The sequence below is a fragment of the Bubalus kerabau genome, chromosome 3 (assembly GCF_029407905.1).
Source record: "Bubalus kerabau isolate K-KA32 ecotype Philippines breed swamp buffalo chromosome 3, PCC_UOA_SB_1v2, whole genome shotgun sequence".
NCBI classification, from domain to species: domain Eukaryota; kingdom Metazoa; phylum Chordata; class Mammalia; order Artiodactyla; family Bovidae; genus Bubalus; species Bubalus kerabau.
The window spans coordinates 125,187,885-125,207,967 of NC_073626.1; the positions used below are offsets into that span (position 1 = coordinate 125,187,885).

Here is a 20,083-nt window from a genome sequence, read left to right on the forward strand (position 1 = left end):
TTTATTCAGTTATAAAACCTCATGCTCTACTATAACAATACACAGTGGTTGCTATATGCCAGGCACTGCCCTAAGCATGTGAGCAATATTAACTCATTCAATCCTAACAAGACTATGAGGTCGGCACTGTTACTTTTATAGTAAAAGGTATTGTAACATGAAAATACTACACCCATTTTATAGCTAGGAGAACTGAGGCACACGGTGGTTAAAGAACTTGCTGAAGACCACACCCCCGTCAACGTAGAACACGGGATTTGACCCCCAGGGCTCAGGCCTATATTCTCAGCCGCAGGCTTTGTTCTAATCCCTTTCTTACTCTGCTCTTCCTGATCCCAGGCCCTGAAAAGTGAAAGTCACTCAGTCTTTGCAGCTGACTCTTTGCAACCCCATGGGTTGGAATTCTCCAGGACAGAATACTGGAGTGGGTAGCCTTTCCCTTCTCCAGGGGATCTTCCCAACCCAGGGATCAAACCCAGGTGTCCTGCATTGCAGGCAGATTCTTTACCAACTGAGCTATCAGGGACAGCCATCTAATGGGTGAGTGCCCCAGAGAAATCTGCCTGGTTGGTAACTTTTTACAGGCTCCTGGTTCTACTCCTGTGCTAAGAAGTTCTATTTATTTATTTATTTGGCTGTGCAGCATGCAGGATCTTCGTTCCCTGACCAGGGATCAAACCCGTTCCTCCCACACTGGGAGTGTGGAGTCTTAGCCATAGGACCACCAGGGAACTCCCAGAAGTTCTACTTTATATATAACTTCACACCCTGCTTCCCAGTGTCTGAAAATCAGCAGAGCTAACACACATAACCTCCCAGGGAGCCTCTCTTTGGTGCTTCTCTGTACTATAAACCACAAGATCGCTGCAGCCCTCTCTGTCTCTCAAGCCTGCAGTGTGCACCTCTCACACGGAAGTGACCGTGGCTCCCCTGCCTCCCCTCCCAGAGATTCCAGGGGCTCCCTAGAGCCTGCCTCCCCAGAGCCCTTGCTCATCAAACATCTGTAGGCTGGCTGGCTAGGAGAATAAATGAGGGAGAAGGAAGGGCCCGCTCTAAACGTTTTCACAAGGGAAGAGGGAAGAGCTTACCCAGGAGGAGCTTTTTAGAGCGAAAGCCCGAAGACTGGGGTAGAAGAGCTGCCAAGCCAAGACAGAAGTCTGGGAAAGCCGTGCGGGGAGATTCCCTGCCTGCAGTGACTGGCTTGGCTGCATCCTCCACGCTGGGCTGCCAAGGGGGGCCGAGTTCCAGTCCCCAGGTCTGGCTGCTGCAGGGGGCTGACCCCAGCTCTGAACAAAGGAGCCCTGCTGCTCCTTTTGCGCCAATCAATATCCTGTCAGGGCTCCCCAGCCACCCGAGCTGGGCCTGGTGTGTTTCTCTCTGACTGGCCCCATGGTCTAGGCCACTGTCTCTCAGGGTTTAGGACCAAACAGATTCCACTCAGCTGGAGAAACATGGTGGCCATTTCTAGAACTAGCCACTATGTTAAACTGCTGATCCTAATGGCACTCCTCTGAGGGAGGTTTTGCTGGCCTATCTCACAGATAAGAAAACCAAGGCCCAGAATTGGGCAACAGAGCCCAGCCACAATGTGGCCCATCATTGTCCCACCCTCCTTCCTGCCCGCTCCCTGAGATCCCAGAGGCAACTCTAGCAGGAGACCCTGGCATTTGGGCTCTAGGCATGCCAGGTCTATGATGGCTCAGGAGACCTGGAGCACGGGTCAAGAATCTGAGTTTGAAACCCAGCACTGGTTCTTGGTTGCTGCGTGCCCTTATGTGCATCCCTTTTCTGTACCAAATAGGAATAATCACCTACACTGCAAGACGGGGCAGGAAACCCAGGCTGGTGCTGGACACAGAGAGGGCGCCATAGGGCTACTTCCCTTCTGCCTCTGGCCTTTCTAAATTAGACCAGAAATGGTGGGGCCTGGAGTCTTGGAATTCAGGAGATGAGTGGAAGCTTTCTGTTATTAAATCAAGCAAGCTATGTTGTCAGAGAGGAAAGAATGGTGGTCAAAGGGCGGCTGGTTGGACAAGAAACTGAAATAAAAGGACACTTACTCCCTGGAATCCAGAAGTGGTTATCAGACAGTGTATCCCTGGAGGCTGGACTATCTGTCTGGACACCTCTCCTCACCGACCCAGCAGGATTCCCACGACAACACTGCATGAGATGCAGGCCAGGTGCCCTCTGCTGACATGGCTCTTAGTAGAACCACAGAGGAGACAAGGGGTGTGCTCCCATGGGCTCCCATCCACTCCCCCTGGGTTTAATTCCTAATATGTCAGGGGTTCTGACCCAGGTTCAGGTCAGTAAACACTTCAAGGGTCCCCAAAAGTACAGTCAGTATTTTTGTGCAAATGTGTGTTTGTGTGTGCATGCACACGCCAGCAGTCCAGGGAAGAGCCAGGTCAAAGTTTTTATCTGACTCTCAAAAGCCTCATCAGGTTAGGAATCTCTGCTGCTGTAAGGCTCCCATCCCCCAGCAAGACAGAAGGGAAAGAAAGCCAAGGCCTGACCCCACTCAGGAAGTGTGCTTTTAAAGAAGAAATACTGGAAGACCAGGGCCCTCTTAAGAATCAAAGGAACGCATCCTAGACGGAATATTCTAGGCTCCAGCACAGACACACAAGTATCTGGGTACATAATCTAGCCTGTGGTTTCCCAGCCACACAGACACCCATTCTGCCTGGGCCCATGTAGTAGGTGCCCTGAGAAACAGTTAGTTTATTCTACTTTTTTTCTTCTTTCAAAAGGAAGAGTCTGAAGCACCAGCTTGTTCTCACTGGACCCCTTCCTTTCTTGGGGTGGGATGCCCTGGAACCCTCGAGACACTATTGAGGAGACTTTCTTCAGACTCCAGACCCAAGGTGGATTTATGGGCAGAGAGCAGGTAGAGGACAAAATGTTCTCGGTAACTTGAGGCTGGACTGGTCCTGACCTATGGTCCTGGGCTGGCCAATTCCCTGGGCCTGCAGCTGGGTACGAGCACAGTAGGCCCCAGGCTGAGACGATCCCTGCCGACCCTCATCCTCCAACCGTGCCCTGGCTCCCTAGCATGGAACTCAGTGGGCAGCGCCCTTGTGAGACCGTGCAGGTGGGCAGATCCTGCAGCCCCACAGCGACACTGGGTGGCCAAGAGAAGAAACTGCAGCCCCTGTCTCCACCTCCCAGCTGTGAACCTGAAGCCAAGGCTAAACTGCTCTCAGACCTTGTTATTTTCACTCTTTAAGCCAAGTGAAGAGAAAAGGTCTGTGGTTTGCAGGGGTTTTGTGACAACTGAAGTTTAAATCTGTAAAAATGCCTAGTACATGACAGGGTTTTGTTCAGCGTTAGTCCCTGTTAGTCCCTAAGTGTTCCCTGTCTGAGACAACTTTCTCACTTCCTCGTCTGAAATTAAGGAAATCCTTATAAACTGCAGCTTTGCTCGGGTGAGAGATCCCCCAGGAGACCAGAAGCTTCCAGAGAGGGCAGAGTTCATCAGCAGAGCCTAGTAGAGAGGGCACAGAGGAAATGAGTGTCCTGGAAGGCCAGCCCAGGCTAAGTGGCACCCAGACACGAGGGCTGGAGCGAAGGCCCTGGGTGCTAAGGGACCAGAAATGTGCAAGGAAGGAGGGTAGCCCCTCAATGGGAACACAGGGCAGAGAGGAACAGGCCTGGCCCCCTTTACCCCTTCCCTGGTACTTGGCCCCCTGGACCCTTGCTTGGCACCGACAACTCAGCCCACCCTGCACACCCCCAAGCAAGGCTTCCAGTCGCCATCAAGGACCACTCCCATCCTTCCATTCACTCCCGTCCCCAGAGATGTCTTGGCCTGGTGCCTCAGGCCAAGGCCCACCCGGAGGGCTGCCCCACAGCTGCCCAGTTGGGCCCCCGGGCTGAGTTGTTACCATTCCTGCCCACGAGCATCCAGAGGAACCGCGGGCATGCCACTTCCACTGTCTGTCCCAGTGCAGAGGATGGCCAGCAGCTGGTGTTGTCCCATAGCCCCCTGCAGCCTGCCGAGAAGAGCAGCAGCATCAGACAGCGTCTCAACGTGGACACAGGCCCCCCACCCCACAGCCTGGCACATTCCCAGCACCTGTGCCTGGTGTCGCCCCCCCCCATCCCTCCCAAGGATAATCTGGTCTCAATGCAACACAAAGTTGAACTTATGGTGAACAGCTAGTATATATCTGCCCTTATAGACACTGAATTTGAGGTTGTTTCCTCTTTGTTTTGTTTGGCTGCTAGGAAGCTCAGAGCCAGATCAGTGGCCCACTTCCGGTAACTGAAAGACTCTGACGTGAAAAAAATTACTGGATGTCTATAATGCAAAACTAGGCACTGTCTTAAGCACGGCCTTCTGGTTTACCTGATCCTGAGGTTCTCTGGCCTTTTGTGTCTTTGAGCTATTTCACAACTCTATAAATTGTAGCTAACTGATGGCCATGCTAATGAGTCCTGTCCAAAGGCATTTGGGATCCACATTTCTGTCATTTTCTTTGCATTTGCATGACTATCAATTCTCTAAAATTTAAATGAAATTGTTTTCAGCCAGTTTTGCATCTATTTGCCTTATATATACAGTACTTTGAATTCTCCTGGGAACCAGTGGTTAATGTATTACTGGTTCTCTCATTACTTAAGTACAATGCTTGGCAGGTATACTCTGTTAAAAATTATCATTTAACATAACAATTCTTCCACAGTAGATCCCAGGGGAAGAAAATCAGAGAAACCGCTCCTGTGACAGACTTCTGGGGGCCCATGCCACCTAGGAGAACATCACCCAGGAAGGTCTGGAGCACCCTGGAAATAGAGGTGAACCATGAGGTCTGTAGTCACCTCACATCCAGTTTGGGGAACACAAAGCAGAACACACCACCCTGGAGCCCACAACCTTCAGAAAGAACTCAAGATTCTTGAGTCCCAGAGACCTGGGTTCCAATCCTCCTCACCACACCTCGCTGCCCAAGCCCTCAGCTCTTTTGGGGAAACAGATGGCCTGGTTGTCCAGGGGAAGAGATCATCTCTACGTGGAAAGCCTGGCACTCACTGGGTGCCAGGGAATGGCAGCTCCCTCCCGCCATCCTCCCCAATCCTCTTCCTCACCAAGTCCTTTTCTGTTTCATCCTGGCATTGGGAGTGGGGACCCAGCTGGGTCCTCTGAACTGCAGGGCAATTTTTAGCTCCAGGGACTGGTGGATAGGTGCAGTCTGAAGGGGTCCCTGGATTACCCAGCTGGCTAATTCCCAGTTTTTATAAAGAGCAAGAGTCAGGCATGAATAAAACCAGGCTCAAAGTTTCAGCATCCTCCTGGACACTTTTGTTCCCTCCACATGAAGCCCCCCTGGCGATCTGTCCCACTTTAGAGGTACTGATCCTTCAGTGGACATCTGTGTCACTGGGGAGGTTCTGATTCAGTAGTCCTGAGTCCCAGGAATCTGCAAGCTAAGACCTCCCTACAGGTGTTCTGTATGTGGTCATTAGGCTTTGCTTTGAGAATCTTCATACTGCATCCCTCCCTTCCTGCTGCAGAAGCCCCTTCTTCTGGGCTCACACCAGCCTTGGGCTCCGGGAACCCATCCAAGATGATTGTGAGAGGCCAGGGGAGGTCATGGCTGGAGGGGGCAGGGCTTCTCCTGGTGCCTGGGTGCAAATGGCTCCCCACCCCGGGCAGTTGATATAAAGAGCAGGAACCAGTCTGATTCATGACCGCCGGAGGCCTGTGCCCACAAGGACTGGGCAAGGCACAGGCACTCAACAAGTGTCTAAGGAAAGGATGAATGCCCAAGTCTCTGGCCCCTGTTCCCCTCCTCATCACCCACTTCTTGTAAATGGGCTTTCGTGGTGATGCCATACATGATTTCTGAATCCCACATCCTCTGCTTGCCAGCTCTGCTTGATGCCAGCAGGAGTCGCTCTGTGCTGTACACACAGGAGAGCATTCAACCCACAGCAGTGCTGCAAGGCACCCAACTCTGCCCTCATTTACAATTGAAGCAATAAAGCAAGGAGGTGGGTACCTGGAGTCACCCCGCCAGGAAACGGAAGGGCTGTGAGGTAACTGTTCAGCCAGGCTCCCGGGTGCCACCTCATGGGTTCTGCCCACCTGCTTGTCTCCAGAGGCACCAGCCCCAGTATCTTAGGGAAAGATGCCTGGTTGAGGCAGAGCAGCCCTGGGAGGTTGTGGCCCTGAGCAAGAGGGGAGAGGACAGAGGAGAATGCCACAGGAACTGAGTGGGGCCTAATGGAGCTCCCACAGTGACAGTGGAAGCTTCCAGGGGGCCAAGGACCAGTGTCTGAGTTCTTTGAGGAAAGTGGGCCATATGAACCCCCCCGGATGTTCCAGAGCCTTCACCCCAACTCTCACAGTATGCACTGAAAGAGGGCGGGCTGGACCTTCTTTCTTCTTGAACCTCCCCAGGGTACACAGGAAGGTTCTGCACTGTCTGGGCACCGGTCCTCCAGGTTCCCACCATGGACGTGGCTCACCAGGCCCCTGAGTGACTCTCCTCCCCAGATGCCCTTGGGACAGTGACATGGTCCTGAGAGGCCCTGGACAGAGGGGGACGGTGTGCCTCCACTCCGACACAGCACCTGGAAGCTGGAGGGTGAGCCCCGCCCAAATTCTGACTTCTGCAGAAGCCCCGTTTACAACGCAGCCGCCCTTCCTCCTAGAAGCACTGGGGGCGCTGCCGGCTGCAGGAACACGAAGGAGCCTCTTCCCTCACTTTGGGAGAAGTGGCTTCAGGACTGAGGCTGATCAGGTCAGCCAGGGCACTGGCCCGAGTCCCTGAGGCCGGACAACCCAACCCACGTCCGGCTAGCCAGACAGATGGGAAGGGTGCCAGGGCATCTGGCAGGCTTCCTGAGCTGGGTCATGTCAGGTCTGGCCCACAGGGACAATGGCCTGGTGCTGACAGAAAGCAAGGGAGGAGCAGCTGGTGGGGGGTGGGGGGAGCGAGAGGGACACAAGTCCCCTCACAGCTGGCTTATGCCCATATCCTTCCTATTGGCCAGGGGGAAGAAAAGGCTGGTAAGGGGCTGTCCAGGCTGGCAATGTACAACTCAGGGGTCAAGTAGGGTCACTGCCCCAAAGCAGAGATGAGGAACCCAGGCCCCAAGAGGCAAAGTGACAGACAGGGTGACGGCAGCTAGGATCCCACCTCCAGGCTGACCGTTGGTGGCAGCAGGCCTGGGCACTAACTCCACATGGTACTGCTCATGTCCCAAGCCCTGTGACATGGCCATCCTCTCCCAGCCTTGGCCTCGCTGTCAGGACAGGTTCAGCACTGGAACAGACCTGGCCCAGCATGTGAGGAGCCCATCTCACTGGTAGGCTCTGGTGGCTGGTACATGGTTGAACACTTTTAATTTTAATAGTTACACCTTTTTAAAAACAAGTTAATATGCATTAAAAGGTTATACAACAAGTATATCACAGCCATGATTTTGTAGTTATTGCTGTTTAGGATGAGGCTAAGTTCAGTCCTGGGAGTTCATTGAAAGGACTGATGCTAAAGCTGAAACTCCAATACTTTGGCCACCTCATGCAAAGAGTTGACTCATTGGAAAAGACTCTGATGCTGGGAGGGATTGGGGGCAGGAGGAGAAGGGGACGACAGAGGATGAGATGGCTGGATGGCATCACCGACTCGAACGTGAGTTTGAGTGAACTCCGGGAGTTGGTGATGGACAGGGAGGCCTGGCATGCTGCGATTCATGGGGTCGCAAAGAGTCGGACACGACCGAGCGACTGAACTGAACTGACTGAAGTTAAAAAAAAAGTCAGTTTACAAAAGAGAACCCTCATGCACTGTTGGTGGGAATGTAAGTTGGTATAGCCACTGGGGAAAACAGTGGAGCTTCCTCAAAAAAATTAAAATAGAGCCACCAAATGATGCAGCAATCTCGCTACTGGATACACATCCGAAGGAAATGAAATCACTGTCTCAAGAGCTATCTGCAGCCCCATGTTCACTGCAGCACTATTGCCACAGCCGAAGTATGGAAGCAACCTTAGTGTCCATCAAAGGATGAACCGGATAAAGAAAATCACGATGAAATACCATTCAGCCGAAATATTTTAAATTTTTTAAAAAGGAAATCCTGCCACGTGTGAAAACACAGATGAACTTAGAAGACATTGTGCTTGGTGAAAAAAGCTAGACACAGAAAGACAAATACTGTTATCATCTCACTGGTATGCGGAATCCAAAAAAGTTAACCTCATAGAAGCAGAGAATAGAACCGGTGGTTACCAGGGGTGGGTGCTGGGGGGAAGACGGAGAGGTTGGTCAAAGATTACAGAGTTGGAGTTATATATGATGGTGGTGGTTTAGTTGCTAAGTCGTGTCTGACTCTTGCAATCCCATGGACCGTAGCCTACCAGACTCTACTATCCACGGAGTTCTCCAAGCAAGAACACTGGAGTGGGCTGCCATTTCCTTCTGCAGGGGATCTTCCTGACCCAGGGATTGAACTCGAGTCTCCTGCATTGCAGGCAGATTCTTTACTGACTGAGACACCAGGGAAGCCATATATGATGAGTAACTCTAAGATCTAATGTACAGCATTATGAAAAAAAAGAGTCAACCCATTGATATAAAGGAAAAAATACAATGGAGACCACAGTACAGATGGTGCCTGGTGCAGGTGGGCTGGAAGGCCTATGGCCGGGGGAGCAGGGAGCCGAGTGGCCTCCTGGCTGCTTGCAGGGACCCCGTTTGCACTGCTCCAGGGTGTGAATGGAGGGCCTTGGACCCCATTCCCTACAGGCTCCTGCTCTGAGTGAGGGATGGCTGCACAGGTGGAGCATGAAAGAGAGGTGGCATGGCATTCTGGTCTGGCCTCCCCTGGGCTCTAGCACAGAACTTGGGTCACTGGGTTGGGGGAGGGCTAGGAGTTTTAGACCCAGAGCTGCAAAGCTCAGTGCCTGAGTCGGGGTTGAGGGAGACCCATGAGGTAAGAGATGAAGGAGTTTTGTAAGTAGATGTACTGTCACTGAGCCACTAGGGAGGGCGGGGCTGCTGTGAGGCAAGCAGGGCCCAGGGACTCCCCTGACCCTCTACCATCTCTGAGGTCACCTGTCAACACTGACCATCTGGCTGGAGGGAACGGGAGGGAAGACTGGGGAAAGTTCAAGTAGGGAAACAAACCATCAGGCCACTAACGCCATGTGGGCAGCAGGGGGTGCCTGCCCAGTGCCCGCGGCAGAGCGTGGGGTCCTGGGCTGAGGTGAAGTGTGGTGGGGATAGAGTGAGCTCTGAACACACCACTTACATGTATGAGCCCCACCTTCCTCATGAACTGGACATGGAACAACAGACTGGTTCCAAATAGGAAAAGGAGTTCGTCAAGGCTGTATATTGTCACCCTGTTTATTTAACTTATATGCAGAGTACATCATGAGAAACGCTGGGCTGGAAGAAACACAAGCTGGAATCAACATTGCCAGGAGAAATATCAATAACCTCAGATATGCAGATGACACCACCCTTATGGCAGAAAGTGAAGAGGAACTCAAAAGCCTCTTGATGAAGGTGAAAGTGGAGAGTGAAAAAGTTGGCTTAAAGCTCAACATTCAGAAAACGAAGATCATGGCATCTGGTCCCACCACTTCATGGGAAATAGACGGGGAAACAGTGTCAGACTTTATTTTTCCGGGCTCCAAAATCACTGCAGATGGTGACTGCAGCCATGAAATTAAAAGACACTTACTCCTTGGAAGGAAAGTTATGACCAACCTAGATAGCATATTGAAAAGCAGAGACATTACTTTGCCAACAAAGGTTCATCTAGTCAAGGCTATGGTTTTTCCTGTGGTCATGTATGGATGTGAGAGTTGGACTGTGAAGAAGGCTGAGCACCGAAGAATTGATGCTTTTGAACTGTGGTGTTGGAGAAGACTCTTGAGAGTCCCTTGGACTGCAAGGAGATCCAACCAGTCCATTCTGAAGGAGATCAGTCCTGGGATTTCTTTGGAAGGAATGATGCTAAAGCTGAAACTCCAGTACTTTGGCCACCTCATGCAAAGAGTTGACTCATTGGAAAAGACTCTGATGCTGGGAGGGATTGGGGGCAGGAGGAGAAGGGGACGACAGAGGATGAGATGGCTGGATGGCATCACTGACTCAATGGACGTGAGTCTGAGTGAACTCCGGGAGTTGATGATGGACAGGGAGGCCTGGCATGCTGCGATTCATGGGGTCGCAAAGAGTCGGACACGACTGAGCGACTGCTGATAAAATAATGCCCCCTTAGAATTTTGGTGGGAAGTAAATGATGTGTGTGTGCAGTGAATCTTTTTTTCCTCCTGGCATTTTTTTCCCTTTTTTCTCTCCTTCCTTCTCAGATTACTGGTTCACAGCCTCCCAGAAGGGCAGGAAAACTTACAATCTCCCTGACCTGTTTCCAAAGGGCCCCCAGGGCAGGAGGATAAAGAGGAATTCTGGTGCAATCATAATTCTTGAGAAAATCATAATTTTGATTTTCTTGATTGCAAGAAAACCTTGCAATCATAATTCTGAAAAAACAGAAACAGAGCAAGACTTCACTCAGACTAGGGAGACAAGAGTGATGTGATGAGCAGGGAACAGAAGGTTCCCGAAAGAGGCTCAAGGGCCCTGCTGCCCATTTGCCCCAGACAGTGGGAAAACCCAGAGGGGAAATGGCTATGGGGACACATCCAGACAAGCACAACCAACAGCCGGTTTCCTGGCTTCATCAAGCTCCCTCTGCCTTCCTCAGCCCACCCCAAGGGCACCCTAAGGAGGTCTCTTCAGCCGTGCAAATGACCTGACCTACAGTATTTAGGTCGGGAACCGTGTTGCCCTGAGTGTGATGGCTGGACCACACACAGAGATGGTCAGGGTGGGGTCAGAGGAACTGGAGGCCCAGGTGGCAAAGGCATTAAAAAGCACAGCACAGGAGGCAGGCACAACAGAGAGTCTGGGGTGCTTCTCTTTAAACCGAGAAGCGCAAGCTATTCCTTGGGATGAACTATCTTGGGGAGTAGTGAGCTCTCCACTACTGCAGAATCCAAGCAGAGAAGGTCATGCAGTTAGGAGGCTGCACTGGATAAGATACAGACCCTCTGAGTGGGAGGCTGGGTGCCGCTTCCCTGGGGCAGGTTGGTTCTTCTCCCTCCAAGAGGCTTGCCCAAGCAAGTGCTTCTGAGCTTGTGAGCACTGATCCTGAGCCTCCTCCTCCCCAGACTGTACAGACTGCACTGACCCCACAAAGTCCTCCTCAACCACCCACAGGCTCTTCCTCCTCCAGCTGAAACGCTTCCTTTCACGCTCTCACTCTAATTAGACATTAATTGGCACCAACAGTCTCTCTCTTCCTCTATTTTTTTGTTTCTCAAATGCAAATCTTCTTGGGGAAAGTGAGAATATCAGTCACTCACAGTTCAGTCTGGATTGCAAAATAAACAATCCTCAGGATTTGCAGTCTAAAGATGTGCGCTGAGAGTCCTCTTTCAGCACTGGGTGATCCTGTGCCTCTAAGAGCCTCAACTTCCTCATCTGTGAAGTGGGATGGTAATAGTACGTAACTGCATGGGTTGCTTTAAGAACTAAAAAAAACAAAATGTCTAAAGTGCTACATAAACCTAAGTTTCTTGTTTCTGAAAAATGAGCCAAGGTCAGCTGTGGCAAGGAAAGGATAGGGAGAGGTGAGCTCTGGGTAGGGTGAGGGTTGTCCCAGGGTGTTTGTCTGCCAGAGGCCATCAGGGGCCAGGAGAATCCAGAAAAGGACCTGGAACGTTTGTTAGAGAAACTGCATTAAAGGCCAGCATGTAAGACACACTAATACGTGCCACTACATGGATGAACCTTGGAAACATTAGTGGAAGGAGATAGACTCAAAGGTCACGGACCGTGACTCTATTTGTACGAAATGAACAGAGTCAGCGAATGCACAGAGACAGGGAGTGGATGTATGGTTGCCAGGGGTAGGGCAGAGGGAGGAGGGAGATGAGGAGTGATGGGTACAGGTTTTATTTTGGGATGATGAAATGAGAATGCTCTGGGGCTATATAGAGGTGGTGGTTGCCCTGTGAATGCAGCAAATGCTGTTGAACTGTTCAATAAGATGGTTAATATCATGTGAATTTCACCTCAATAAAAAGGCACACTGACCCCCTAACCCTTTAGAAGGCAGCCCATTTTCTTTGGGAGTGGGGAGCCCACTGGCAAAGAGAACAGGAAAAGGGGATGGCGAGTCCCCACTCTGAAGGCAAGGACATGAAGACCCAGAGAGGATCGGGGTCTTGCCCAAGGTCACACAGCCCCTAAGTGACAGAGCAGTGCACCTGCCCAGTCTGTCCAACCACTAAGCCCACACCTTTCCTGCCACCACTCTGTCTCTGGAACATTCCTCCCTAGGATGAGGCAGAGCCCTTCCACCAGCCAGCTCTGAGAGGGTATCAGCTTCTGAAAACAGAGTAATAAATAGCCCAGTAAGGCAGGCCATGCAGCTATTAGGGTGACCCTGAAATGCTCCCAGGAAATGCTGGGAAGGCCTTGGTCACCTAGCCCAGAATAGCTGAGGAGTTAATTTTTTATCTGTGATAAGTGTGCTGAGTTTGGTGACAGCTTGGTGAGTGGCGTTTCCTGTGCCTCTCTTAGCATTCAAACATTAACCTCCTCCCCAGGGAAGACCAGTCAGCTTAACCATTAACCCTGTACCCCCAACAGAGAATCTGCCAGCCCCCTCTGGCCTCAGGCACCAGACAGATCCTTTATGGGGATGGAAGGGCCTTCAGGAGTCATGCTCCTGAGCAGAGTTACAGGGTTGGACCCACATCCAGGCAGCCTCAGCCCAGCCCCTCCACCCACCAGGTTCTGATGGGGATACTGGGGCTGAGCCTGCCCAAGGGCTCCATGGCTTTGCTGTTTCTCCTGTTTTCTTTTCTTGAGGGAATCTTCCCCTGCAGCCAACACATCCATTCTAAATTCCATGATGGCTTTTGTGGCTCAGCTTTCTCAATCTCTGAGCAGAAAAGGCCTGAAGACTTTCCCAGGAGGCTGGGTCCTCACACATCTTCTGCCTCAGGGGCTTTTAAACCAGGTTTTCAGAGCAACAGACACTTTTTCCTAAATAAAAGTTGCAGAAGGCCAAAATGCAAAAGAGATCGAAGAGGTCTGAGCCTTTGTGCTAGGGTGGGGTCAGCCTGGGCCCCTTCGCTCACCGGCCTGGCAGGACATAGTGGCAAACACTGCGAGTAAAGGATGGCCTCACTGCATGGAGAGAGCAAGGTCTCCCCAAGAGCTCACAGCAGAACCTGGCGGGAGTCCCTAATGAGCCCTCTCAGCCCTGGATGCACAAGTGGGACTCTGGGGACAGAAGACAGTCAGACCTGCTGCAAGTCAGTCAACCTGGGTATATTCACAGCCTCCCCGGTCCTGCAATCTGAGGTCAGCACCCACAGGGTGATGGGCCAGGTCAGGGGGAAGCACCTGCCATGGGCAACGTGGCCACACCACTCACCTCGGCTGGTCTGTGATGAGCTGGGCAAGCTGGGAGCATCCACATCCTCTACCACAAAGGCTCTGCCTCATGTCCCTCTGTCTCCTTCAGGTCTCCTCTGTCTACTCTCAGTCAAGGGTCTGCACTCTTTCACCTTGTAAGTCAGTCAACAAACACACACCAAGTGCTCGGTCTTAGAGGAAAGCGACACAGTCTGTCCCAGTCCAGCAAACACATCTCCATGATGCATTGCAGATGTGCCAGGAGGGAAAGAAATGTTGGGGGTGGAGGTGGGGTGGTCCTGCGGAAGTCAGGGTGGCCAGCTATGCCAGCAGAAATCATCTCCTGGAGGAGTGGCTGACAGGACTGGAGAAGAGGAAATGGAGCCAAAGCAGAGGGATCAGTATGTGCAAACGCCCGGAAGCATGAGAGAATTGACATGGTCAGAAAGTTGTAAGCAATTTGGTTGAGCCAAGTGGAAACACTCAGAGTGGATGCATGAACAAGGGCCAAGTCAGGAGCTGAACCTCATCCTGGAGCCCTGGGGAACAATGGCATATTTAAACACTTCAGATGCTAATTTTTAAAATAACCATCTGTAACTTCTTGATGTGAGCTGAAGTTTACCATCATCTCTCCCAGGGGCCTGACATTCTGGGCTTTATCCCTAAGGCCTGAATATAAGTCCCACACTCTGTCACTGGAATTTTAGACATTTTCCTTGGGGACATGCAGGCAGCTGCTGTTCCTGGGGTGGCAGAGGGTGGCACCCTCTGCCAGGGTAGCAGAGGCAGAGCCACCGGAATCCAGGAGGCTGTGACTCAATGGTGGGCCCCCTCTGAGCCATAAGGTCCCAGTTTGGTTCCCCCGAAGCACCTTCCACAGCAGCATAGGAGAAGGAAGTTCTCATCCTGCCCATCCCTCATGCAGAGGCTGGTAACTTGGCCAGAGCACATCACAGCTTCCACACTGCTTGACCTCTGCTTCCCATGGCACCATCTTCCTCCTGCCTCCGCTGCACTTGGCAGGTAAGTGCAGGGATCTCAAGGCCACTCCTCCTACAACCTCAGTCTCAGTTGCCACCCAAAGAAAAGTGTTCCCCAGCCCAATCCTCCTCTGAAGTCTCCATCATGTGTGTCTTGATCTGAACTCATGATTTTCATCTCTCTTCGCCCAAAATACTCTCCCCTCCTCCCAAGGTGCTGCGCCCACCTTACAACCTGGAGGTGCATGTCACACAGTGAGCAGAAAGAGAGGAGGAATATGGGATCTGATGACACCCAGGAACTCTACACGAGCTCTGGATCTTTTGTGATGTGTGAAAAAGCAACCCCTATATGATGAAGCTTGCATATCAAGTCTCTGCCAAGTGTACAAAAACATATTCCTAAGCCATAAAAGAGGAGTCTACATGCCATCAATCTTACCATTTTCATCTCAAAACAAGAAGTGTTAAATATTTTTGAATGAATGCTTTTATTTTCACACAAATCCCATAAAACAGATGTGGAAATTGAGGTCCAGAGACATTAAGGACTTGTTCAAGATCACACAGTCTAATTTAAAAGCCTGGGCCTCTCCTTTCCCCTCTCCTCACCTCCACTCCTCTTCCTTTTTCTTTCCTTTTAAAAACTGAAATGAAATTCACATACAAAGATGGGATTGCCTCCACCTTACAGCCACCATCACGACTAGACTAGACGTCAAACAGTTGTCTTCCCTGGAGCAAGGAAGCAGACAGGAAGGGAGAAGAGAGGAGAGCCTCACAGACACAGCTAAGAGGACAAGGAGGCAGTGACACAGCAGGAACAGCAGCTCGGGTGGCGGCTGGATCCTGGGAGTGTGTGGGGTGGGGTGGGAAAGGGGTCACGGGCCTGGCCACGGAGGACAACAAGAAAGCAGATAACCAACAGCTCAAGAAGTTCCTGAACAAAGACCATGACCTGGAGAGAAGAGTACTACAAAAGAATATGCCTGGTGAATAAGTTAGATGAAAAGGATCATTTTCCAGAAACATTCAAACTACTAAGACGGAGGCAGGAGCAAACAAAAATCAGAACAGACCTCTAACTAGTCAGGAGACTTAATCTGTAACAAAAAATCTCCCAACAAAGGAAAGGCCAGATGGCCACACTCATGAAGTCTACCAAACATTTAAAGAATAATTAACACCAAGCCTCATCAAACACTCCCAAGATACTGTAAAGGAGGAAACACTTGTAAAATCATTCTATGAGGCCAGGATTATCTGATACCAAACACACATAAAGACTCTACAAGAAAAGAAAACTACAGACAAATATCCCTGATGAACAATGATATAAAAATTCTCAACAAAATACTAGCAACTGAATTGAACAGCACATTAAAAGAATTATACACGATAACCAAGTGGGATCTATCTTTGGGATGCAAGGATGGTTCAACATATGAAGATTGCTTTGTGTGATGCACCGCATTAACAGAAGAACAAAAAACACATTATCATCTCAATCAGTGAAGAATCAACATCCTTTCATGATAGAAACACTTAAACTAGAAATAGGAGGAAACTATCTCAATAAAATAAAGGTCATATATGTAAAGGCCACAGTGAACATCACATTCAGTGATGAAGCCCGAAAGCTTTTCCTGTAAGATCAGGAACAAGACAAGGATGCCCACTTTTGCCACTTATATTCAGCGTAGTACTGGAAGCCCTGTACTGTGCTGTGTTTAACTGCTCAGTCATGTCCGACTCTTTGCAACCCCATGGACTGTAGCCCGCCAGGATCTTCTGTCCATGGGGATTCTCCAGGCAAGAATACTGGAGTGGGTTGCCATGCCCTCCAGGAGATCTTCCAAACCCAGGGATTGAACTCAGGTCTCCCACATTGCAGTTGGATTCTTTACCATCTGAGCCACCAGGGAAGCCCAAGAATCTGGAGTGGGAAGTCTGTGCCTTCTCCAGGGGATCTTCCTGAACCCAGGAATCGAACCAGGGTCTCCTGTATTGCAGACGGATTTTTTACCAGCTAAGCTACCACGGAAGCCCACTGGAAGCCCTAGTCTATAGCAATTAGGCAAGAAAAATAAATAAAAGAAGGAAGGAAAGAAGTAAAATTATATGTTTTTAGACAATGTGATCTTACATGTAGAAAGCCCTAATGATTTCTGAAGTGGATTCAGCAAAGTGACAGGGCACATATAAAAGCAATATACAAACATTACTAATTATCAGAGAAATGCAAATCAAAACTATAATGAGGCATCATCTCACACCAGTCAGAATGGCCATCATCAAAAAATCTACAAACAATAAATGCTGGAGAGGGTGTGAGGAAAAGGGGACCATCCTACACTGTTAGTAGGAATATAAACTGATATAGCCATTATGGAGAACAGTACGGAGAGTCCTTAAAAAACTAGGAATAAATCTACTATATGATCCAGCAAACCCACTACCAGGCATATACCCTGAGAAAACCACAATTCTAAAACACACGTGTACCCCAGTGTTTACTGCCGCACTATTTACAATAGCCAAGACAATGGAAGCAACCTAGACGTCCATCAACAGATGAATGGATAAAGAAGATGTGGTACATATATATAGTGGAATATTACTCAGCCATAAAAAGAATGAATTTAAGTCAGTTCTGAGGTGGGTGAACCTAGAGCCTGTTATATAGAATGAAGTAAAACAAATATTGTATATTAATACACACATATGGAACCTAGAAAAATGGTACTGATGAACCTATTTGCAGGGAAGGAATGAAGATGCAGATGTAGAGAATGAACTTGTGGACACAGTGGGGGAAGGAGAGAGGGGGATAAATGCAGAAACTAGCATCAACATATGTACACTATCATGTGTAAAATGGATAGCTGGTGAGAAGTTCCTGTATAATACAGGGAGTCCAGTCTGGTGCTCTGTGATGATCTAGAGAGGTAGGGTGGGGTTGGGAGGCTCAAGAGAGAGGGGATATGTGTATAGTTGTAGCTGATTGCATTGTTGTGAAGTGGAAGTGAACACACAAGATTGTAAAAAATTTTTAAAAAATCAACACACAAAAATTAGTTGCATTCCTATGAACTAATGAGAAACAACCTACAAAGGAAATTAAGAAACAAATCCATTTATAATAACATTAAAAAGAATAAAATACTTAGGAATAAACTAACCAACAAGATGAAAGACTTACACACTGAAAATTACCAAATGTTGCTGAAAGAAATTAAAAACACAAATAAATGGAAAGACATTCTGTGTTCATGGATTGGATGACTTAATATTTTTAAGATGCCAATACTACCCTAAGTGATGTACAAATTTAATACAATCTGTATTAAAATTCCAATGACGAGGAGTACCCTGGTGGCCCAGTGGTAAGGACCCAGTGCTTTCACTTCAGGGGCCCAGGTTCAATCCCTGGTCAGGGAACTGAGATCCTACAAGCCACATGGCATGGCCATTAAAAAAAAAAAATCCAAATGACAGAAATATTTTAATATTTATTTGTTTAGAATTTATTTAAAATTATCAGTCTTCCCTGGTGGCTCAGACAGTAAAGAATCTGCCTGCAATGTAGGAGTCTGGGTTCCATCCCTGCATTGGGAAGATCCCCTGGAGAAGGGAATGGTTACCCACTCTAGCATTCTTGCCTGGAGAATTCCATGGACAGAGGAGCCTGGCAGGCTACAGTCCATGAGGTTGCAAAGAACTGGACATGACTGAGTGACTAACACTTTCATTTCATTTTCAGAAATAGAAATATTCATCCTAAAATTCCTAATGGAATATCCAAGGATCTTGGAATAGTTAAAACCATCTTGAGAAACAACAAAGTTGAGGATCTCATAATTCCTGATTTCAAAACCTATTTGAAAGCTACAGTAATCAAAACAGTGTGGTACTGGCATAAAGACAGACATATAGACCAATGGAATAGGATAAACATCCCCCAGATAAACCTTCACATGTATAGTCAAGTGATTTTTTTACCAAGATGCCAAGACCGTTCAATGAGAAAAAGACTATCCTTCCACAAATGGTGCTGGGAAAACTGAATGTCTAAATGCAAAAGAACAATTCAGTTCAGTTCAGTCACTCAGTCGTGTCCGACTCTTCACAACCCCATGAATCGCAGCATGCCAGGCCTCCCTGTCCATCACCAACTCCCGGAATGGACCAAGAACCTAAATGTAAGAGCTAAAATTTAAAAATTCTTAGGAGAAAGTTCTATGAGATTGGATTTGGCAATGCTTTCTGGGATATGATACCAAAAGATCTGACAACAAAGGTAAAATTAGATAGATTATAATAAGTCAAACTTTAAAACTTTTGTGCATCAAAGGACTCTTGCCTGGCAAATCCCATGGACGGAGGGGCCTGGTGGGCTGCAGTCCATGGGCTCGAAAAGAGTCGGACACGACTGAGTGACTTCACTTTCACTTTTCACTTGCATGCATTGGAGAAGGAAATGGCAACCCACTCCAGTGTTCTTGCCTGGAGAATCCCAGGGACGGGGGAGCCTGGAGGGCTGCTGTCTATGGGGTTGCACAGAGTCGGACACGACTGAAGCGACTTAGCAGCAGCAGCAGCAGCAGATAGCATATTGAAAAGCAGAGACATTACTTTGCCAACAAAGTTCCGTCTAGTCAAGGCTATGGTTTTTCCAGTAGTCATGTATGGATGTGAAAGTTGGACTGTGAAGAAAGCTGAGCGCTGAAGAATTGATGCTTTTGAACTGTGGTGTTGGAGAAGACTCTTGAGAGTCCCTTGGACTGCAAGGACATCCAACCAGTCCATTCTGAAGGAGATCAGCCCTGGGATTTCTTTGGAAGAAATGATGCTAAAGCTGAAACACCAGTACTTTGGCCACCTCATGCGAAGAGTTGACTCATTGGAAAAGACTCTGATGCTGGGAGGGATTGGGGGCAGGAGGAGAAGGGGACGACAGGATGAGATGGCTGGATGGTATCACCGACTCAACGGACATGAGTTTGGATGAACTCTGGGAGTTGGTGATGGACAGGGAGGCCTGGCGTGCTGCGATTCATGGAGTCACAAAGAGTCAGACACGACTGAGTGACTAAACTGACTGAACTGAACAGGTATGAAATGTACAGAGAGGGGAATATAGTTAATAACTATGTAGTATCATAGTTAATATCTATGCAGGATCTTTGTATGGTCACATATCATAATTAGATTCATCAGTGGTGATCATTCTGAAATGTATAGAATATTAAATTACTAATTGTGTAACAGAAATTAAATAGTTTTATAGGTCAATTATACATCAAAAACAAATTCATAGAAAAAGAGATCAGATTTGTGGTTACCAGAGGCAGGGTTAGGGAGAATTGGATGAAAGTAGTCAAAAGGTACAAACTTCCAGTTATAAGTACTAGGGATGTAATGTATACCATGATAAAGACAATTAACACTGCTGTATGGTATGTATGAAAATTGTTAGAATAATCCGAAGAGTTCACATCATACAATTTTTTTCCATTTCTTAACTTTGTACCTATATGAGATGACAGATGTTCACTAAACTTATTGTGATAATACTTTCATGATGTATGTAAATCAAATTATTATGCTATATAGCTTAAACTTATGCAACGCTGTATG

General features: G+C 48.7%; 1 protein-coding gene across 1 annotated transcript in view; it reads right to left on the minus strand.

The window, feature by feature from the left end:
• Window positions 1-20,083, minus strand: part of SCTR (secretin receptor) — a 67,307-nt gene that overhangs the window by 33,658 nt on the left and 13,566 nt on the right. The window contains exon 5 of the mRNA XM_055574445.1: window positions 3,891-3,998. Coding sequence (XP_055430420.1) covers window positions 3,891-3,998 — 108 coding nt within the window. The remainder of the gene's footprint in view (window positions 1-3,890; window positions 3,999-20,083) is intronic.